A 7,322-nucleotide genomic window follows, 5' to 3' on the forward strand; every position below is an offset into this window, starting at 1 on the left:
TGGCCTGCACGCACATCGCACAAGCAATTAAGGCTGCTCCTGCGGACTTCACATGCGCAGGCATGGGTTAGCAGCAAACACAATGCCGCGATAGCTTTGCGGTGTCGCTACGTTACAATTTTACATTTCAAAGGACTAAACATCCCTTTCTCGATTTTACGATCTTCCCGATTTAATGAAATAATTCGAGCGTGGTCATCACTGCGTTAAATTGAGTTTCAACTGCAGTTGCATGGCACATCTCGACAGTACTCCAAACTGTGTATTTCCATCTTAATAAAATGTGTTGCTGACCTATAGTTGTTCGCACTTGCAGGTTAAGCAAGCGCGCACCTTAGCTGGGACAAGTAAGTAGACACAAGGCAAGCACTAGTCTTGTCTACTTCTTTGTCCTGTCTAAGGGTTGTTAAATAAACAAGTATTTGCAACAGCATTTTTAGACTGTCGCCAACTATAATACGATGCAGAAACTAGCTTTTTGTCTTCTAGATTTGCAAGTGGAAGGGGCAACTGGAAATCGCACGACAGGTAGCATAGCATACTTCTGTGTGCTGTCACATCGAAGTGCACATCAGTGTGCAAAACGATTGGTCATTGCATATTTACTCTTTAATACGCCAGTTCCAAACTGGTTTTCTGCACTCGTTAGTGCTGAGCAATTACCAAAGCATTCCCTCGCAACATCACATGCTACAGCAAATACACATTTCACATTTATCACGCATGTGAACACCTTAGGTGATGATAGCACAAGCACCAACAAAGACCTCATGAATGGATGCATGCTATATATGATTGATTGCAGTAGAAAAGAAAAAAAGTGAAAAGCTCTTCAAGCCTATGCAATCTTGAAGATCAGAGGTGCTTCTTATCCGATTGGAAAGAAACTACTAGCTCACAACTACATATTATAATCATACACACTAGGCATATTACTCATAACAATGTTCCGAATAAGGCTGGATAGACTTTTGCATGTTAACAAGCTTAATAAAAGCACGCTGTGTAACGTTTCAATGAGGCTCCTAGGAAGAACATATTGCTTTATGCCAGACACATCAATAAAAGAGGCTTCTAGACCACATGATTACCCTGATAAATATTGGTTGTTCCCTCTTTCATAGGAATCGGTCATAACACAAAAGTGAAACAACATTCCCCTGAGAGAGAGAGATACAAGCTTTAATATGTTGGAGATTTTAGCCTGGCTGTTTCCCTGACATGCTACTCCAACATTCCCCTGAGAAAATGCATTGCACGAACTGGAGAACTGAGCAAAAATGCCAGAAATATTCGTGAAATCGTGGTCGGCTACTGCGAAAGACACACTATTTGTGGGTCGGCAGCATTTTTGCAGCTTTTCTTGGCATGAGGCGTCCTGTTGCCGAGCGGCTTTGCCGAAGGTAGCAGCATTTTGGTATGGCTTAGAAGTGTCTTTGGCATCCCGGTAACTGGTGAAGCACTCAGCTTCGTGAATACGAGAAATACAGAATGCAATGGCATCTCTCACTGGTCGATCACGACCCGTTTCATGACATTCGCCCATCGACACCGTTGCGCTTAACGCAGCAGCACTGTTATGTGGCGCCACTGTAAGCGAAGCAGTAGGATGCAACCAGGCGTCATAGGCTAATCCGACATGGAAGAGAATCCATGTGGCGAAACTGTGTCGTCACCGCAGACCATCGGAGCAAAAAGCTCAGAGAATGGAAAAGTGGCGCCATCTCGCGGGGTGCTAGAAAAATAGCCTGCTTTTTTCGTGACGTCATTTCCATGATGTTTCTAGACGCGAGAATTCTTGGTGGAGACCGGCATAAAGAAAGGATAAAAAAAACGTGACCATATTTCTCAACTACAACAATGAGAAGCAATTTATTGTGGACCAGCTTTCTACAATAACAGCAGAAAAAAACATTGCAGGCACAATTAGCATAGGAAAAGTAACAAGTTGATCAGTTACTAAAAGCATGTAAATAAATAGCTTATTTTATCTTCGTTTGTTATGTACAGATGTACTTATGCATCTTGCTTTGTGATTATGTCATGGCAACCTGCATCGACATTTTACAATTAAACAATAAAAACAAAAACTTGAGTAATTCATTTGGTAGTCGCTGCTTAGCATTTGCTACTAATGACGCTCATAAAAGGCACTTTAGGGTAAACACTTAACCAGTACTCAATGTTAAATGCAATGTGCTTGGCAGTGTGAAGCCTCCAGGGGCATAGAACCACCAGTTGTCTCCGGCCAAAGACAGCTCACGTGTCTTTGTACTTTGTGAACAGGTTGTACAGCACTCTCAAGGTGGACTTCAGGTCAGCATTTACCAAATCTGAAAATAAGTAAGCAAAGTATGAAGTACAGATGTGACGACCACTAAAGGCTTAGAGTAGCCAACCAGAACTCCGCCAGGTTAGCACCCTAGCATCTTTTATAATGGGTGTCCCAGATAACTTGAAACACGTAAAGAAACTGATGCCTACTAGGTGGATGAAACCACTTGTTTGTTTGCAACTTCTTCAAGAAGCCCCAGCCAACTGCAACCTTTACAGCAGTGAGTCTGTCTACTTGCCTCAACATTCAGGAAGACATGAACAAGACTAACCTTCTGGTCTTGCCTTGGGTTTTGGCAGACCGGCATCCGTCATAAGAGTGAATGAAAAGGACACATTGTGGACCTTCTGGTCAAACGTTGAAGGCGTGGGGAAGAATGAATAGAGGGGTACAAAGTACCCTTCGACCAGGCCCATGAGGAGAACCAGGTAGATGCCATCCTGAAACTAACAAAAAAAAGGTAACCTTGTAAGCTTCTACACAAAAAATGTAATGCAGTAACAGGAAACACATAGCAGAGAATTACAGGCAACTAGTGTGCAGGTAGGCTAAAGGGTACCCATATTTGCAGAGCATGAACGAATTTGTCTGTATGAAGTCTGGAAACGAACAGTTTTGTGAAAGGAGTGTGCAGAAGATGGCGGTGAATCTTCTCTATGTTGCAGCATAGTGCATTGACAGCACTTCTGCAGGCATCAGCAGCTGTAGCACCCGCCAAAAGTTAGCCAGCTGCCTGCCTGTTCCCATTAACAATTCCCATTCAATAAGCTATGTTAATAATAGTGATTGGGCTAGTTGGTTATGCAGTATTCAAAATGTAACAGCGCAACTTGGAACAAGAAGCTAAACTGACATCTACTGGGTACTTTGATTTATGCGAGAGCACGAGCATGCAGTATAGGTGATAGCAAGTCATTATTTTCATCGGTTTTTGAAACTGTCATGCACTTCTTGCTTACTACTTTGTTTTTTGTTGTCAAACTAGAACATGTATATATTTCCCGTCTGTAATATTGTCCCAGTTGAAAGCCAGCACTTGTTTTTGTCTACTCTGCTATTCAGCTTATGCCCTTGTCTGAAGCCCCATCATTACATTTGGATCAATAACCTAACGCCACAGATTTTGCTATATTTATCAGAACTAAAGATTATCTGTAGATGAATATACGTAGTATGAAAGAAAAGTTTCCCCCAAACACCAGAACATTGAGCTTTTATGCTAGTATATGGCTCATCTATGTGCCTATATAGGCCATGTAATGCGTAGGATGGATAACTGGTGGACCATTAGAATTACAGAATGGATACCATGAGAAGGGAAGCACAGTCGAGGACGGCAGAAAACTAGGTGGGGTGATGAAGTCGGTTTTTGAAACTGTCATGCACTTCTTGCTTACTCCTTTGTTTTTTGTTGTCAAACTAGAACATGTATATATTTCCCGTCTGTAATATTGTTCCAGTTGAAAGCCAGCACTTGTTTTTGTCTACTCTGCTATTCAGCTTATGCCCTTGTCTGAAGCCCCATCATTACATTTGGATCAATAACCTAACGCCACAGATTTTTGCTATATTTATCAGAACTAAAGATTATCTGTAGATGAATATACGTAGTATGAAAGAAAAGTTTCCCCCAAAAACCAGAACATTGACCTTTTATGCTAGTATATGGCTCATCTATGTGCCCATATAGGCCATGTAATGCGTAGGATAGATAACTGGTGGACCATTAGAATTACAGAATGGATACCATGAGAAGGGAAGCACAGTCGAGGACGGCAGAAAACTAGGTGGGGTGATGAAGTTAGGAAATTTGCAGGCGCAAGTTGGATTCAGCTAGCGCAAGACAGGAGTAATTGGAGATCGCAGGGAGAGGCCTTCGTCCTGCAGTGGACATAAATATAGGCTGAGGATGATGACGTGCCCATCATGTGGTGGCGTATGGAAACATGGAAACTAACATGCCAGAGAAGATTGACGCTCCCAGACTTCTAAAGGCATTCCCCGCTAGATACCACTCATGTTCAATGGCTGCACGACGAGCTCGACCTTTTGCCATTGCAATGGCAGCATAAACTGCCCACTAAGCCGTGGTGCAATGTCTTCATTTAATAAAGGCTACTCACACTCAGTAGCAGCCTTTCAGTGTTTATGAGAGGGGTGCCATCTTACTTTGACAAACAGTAAATGTGCCTACCAAGCCGAAATGCAGCCCTGTGCATGTTCCAATCATGCCAACTGTTGCACATAACGTGACCACTTTCATACATGCCAACAATGACAAGATGAGGAAAAGGGCGCTTTCTATAGGTGTGCACGCTTCGCTGTGCACTGAAGAAAAGCTGTGTGGGCTGGACTGTAACAATGGCAGTACAGAAGCTTTTCCTGATTCGATCACGTCAGGAAAGTCGCGACAAACAATGAATGCATTTTCAAACGAACCTGCGTGTCCAAGTCCGAGACCTCGAGGTTGATCTTGTTAAGGTGCTTGTTTACGAAGCTCATGAGTGACTGAAAGAGACAGTGGAAATACTTGTACATGAAGCATTACAGAAACAAATGCAGAACAAGAACTTGCATTGGCAGAGTACTAACCTTTTTCACAACTTGCAGTTTGTCAGGGGCGTGATCGAATATGTATCAAAGGCATCTCGTTCTGCACAAAAAAAGTCAACTGCGTAAGCTCTTGGCATGGAATGCGGTTGCTTGTACAGCAATGCATGGCATGACATATTAAAGGGATATAAAGGGAATCAATCAATCAATCATACAATCAGATGTTTATTAAACATATTTATTTACAAAGAAAATTAAATACAGGCAAGACCCCAAACTCTTGTCGGATATGTGTGAGGGGACCTTAGATTAAGAAAAAATGAGTTAGGATATTACTATAACGACAACACAAAGCAGGTACTTAAGTAAAACGGTCACTGAAAACGAAACATATTAGGCAGTATGTATAACAGAAGACAGCAAATAAACAATAACACTCTGGTAAGTTGATTACAAGGCGCATTAAGCAATGAGGAAAACCTTAAGAAAATAATAGGATATAACAAATGATCACACAAAAAGGTACACAAATAAAACGCTAATTTACACCAGAACATAATAAAAGGTATGTGTCATGAAAAACAGCAAAGAAGCAATAACAAATAAAGCTCTAAGTCGCAAAAGGGCATGTAAAGCAATCAGGAAAACTCGAATCAGTAGTTAGTTGCAGCAAAAAACACACATGGCCGCAAATGTTCCGAGTATTACTGGGATTAAAGTTCAAATGTATGAAGAGTTTGTTTGAATGCAAGAAACAACGTTATTGAGTTTATATTGTAAGGTAGTTTGTTACAAGTTTCGTTGCAGCAAATTAAAATGAAAAGAAGCCATAATTTGTTTAAATGGGTGGTGTTACAGAGAGTTCCCTGAAGTCGATTATGTTCGATATGGAGCTAGAGGATTGATTAAGTTTACTGAAGAACAATGAACTATACTATGAGAAGTTCGTAGATTAAATGTAAGATGTCAAAATCAATGCATGACTTGACGGACTGAATGTTTAACACTGAATATGCAAATGACAATGAATCTTGTCTCAAAGAAAGGATTACACGCACTGCAGTATTTTGTGCCACTTGTAGTGGATGTAATGCTATAGGATAGGTAAGTCCGTAAACTATGTATGTGATATAGATGTGAATAAAAGAGTGATATAACAATAATAGTGTTTTTAGTGAAAACAGATGGCTTAGCTTATAAAGAGGAACTTTCTTGTCCATTTTTAGCGTAATTTTGCGCATGTGTGTTTGCCACGGCAGCTGTGACTCAAGGTGGATGCCAAGGAATTTAGTCTCTGCTATTCTTTGCAGCACATTACCATTAAATAGAATACAGCTAGTATTAAGTAGTCTTGTGTTTGTAGAAATACAAACTAGAACTATATAGAAACACACTGCAATCAGAGTAATTTGTATTTGCATTAAATAAACAGCCATAATTTGAGGTCAATCTTGGGTCTTGTGCAGTACGTGCATTTCAGTCGGAAAAAACACTCTGTAGTTGCAAACACAAAAGTCAGGAAGACAGTTAAAACAAATGAAACTTGCCCTTCCTGCCTAACACTTATTACGGAAATCTGACGCCCAAATGCCTATTTTAAGTTTTGTATTGCACTGTTGAAAACATTGTCACCTACAATAGCTTCTCTTTGCACCCCATTCAGGCAGCACCAGCACATGCTGTAGCATGATTTACACAGGCGCTGCATTGGCAGGGGGCATGTTGGCAGTTCCCATTTCGTTTGCTCATTTGTTACTTTGCACATTGTTGGCGTCATTCTAGTTTAAATCATAATTTGCCTAAAGTGTGCTTTGTAAACAAATGCATCATTGACCGTTAAAAGATTTTGTGAATTTACAACTGCGCTGTTCCCTATTGTGATGGCTAACATGGAGTGTTTTGTCAATTACTTTATGGATACAAGTTGGGTGATTGCCACTGTCGTCGAAAAACCTCTCATTCGATTCACATCGCTGATGCTTGCAGTGCTATGGCCTGCTGGTAATGTATGAAACGGTTAACTGTTAGCATGAACACACCCGCATGGCTCCTGCTCCATGCCACGAAAGGTTCAAGTGCCAACCGAAATGGTGCTGCAGCTCCAATGCAGTCCGAAGGGACGGGATGCAAAACTAACAGCAGCTGCGCCATGTTTTCTGTTACCAAGCACAGGAAGTGTTGTGAGGGGAGCACTTCGAGGCATACAGTGAAGTGACATTTGCTCGCTCCCTCCAGACGGCTAGATGTCTTAATATCTTTGGAAAATTACACCAAACTTGCTATTGATCACAAATGCATATGTCGAGCTTCCACTGCTGTTGTGGAAGCCATGCCTGTGAAACTGACACCGTGGCACAAGCGTCATTTTCATGCAATGCACACAGGCACCCACGGCTCACAGCACAAGCCACGCAACTGCGTGTTTATGTGGACA

At 41.5% G+C, this 7,322-nt stretch overlaps 1 protein-coding gene across 1 annotated transcript in view; it reads right to left on the reverse strand.

Moving 5' to 3' along the window:
* Positions 1–1,828: 1,828 nt before the first annotated feature.
* Positions 1,829–7,322, reverse strand: part of LOC119463881 (histone-lysine N-methyltransferase 2D-like) — a 16,164-nt gene continuing 10,670 nt past the window's right edge. Inside the window, 5 exon segments of the mRNA XM_037724702.2 lie at positions 1,829–2,333; positions 2,607–2,781; positions 4,775–4,843; positions 4,928–4,971; positions 4,974–4,988. Coding sequence (XP_037580630.2) covers positions 2,260–2,333; positions 2,607–2,781; positions 4,775–4,843; positions 4,928–4,971; positions 4,974–4,988 — 377 coding nt within the window. The 3' untranslated portion in view covers positions 1,829–2,259.

Source organism: Dermacentor silvarum, chromosome 9, assembly GCF_013339745.2.
Source record: "Dermacentor silvarum isolate Dsil-2018 chromosome 9, BIME_Dsil_1.4, whole genome shotgun sequence".
NCBI classification, from domain to species: Eukaryota; Metazoa; Arthropoda; class Arachnida; order Ixodida; family Ixodidae; genus Dermacentor; species Dermacentor silvarum.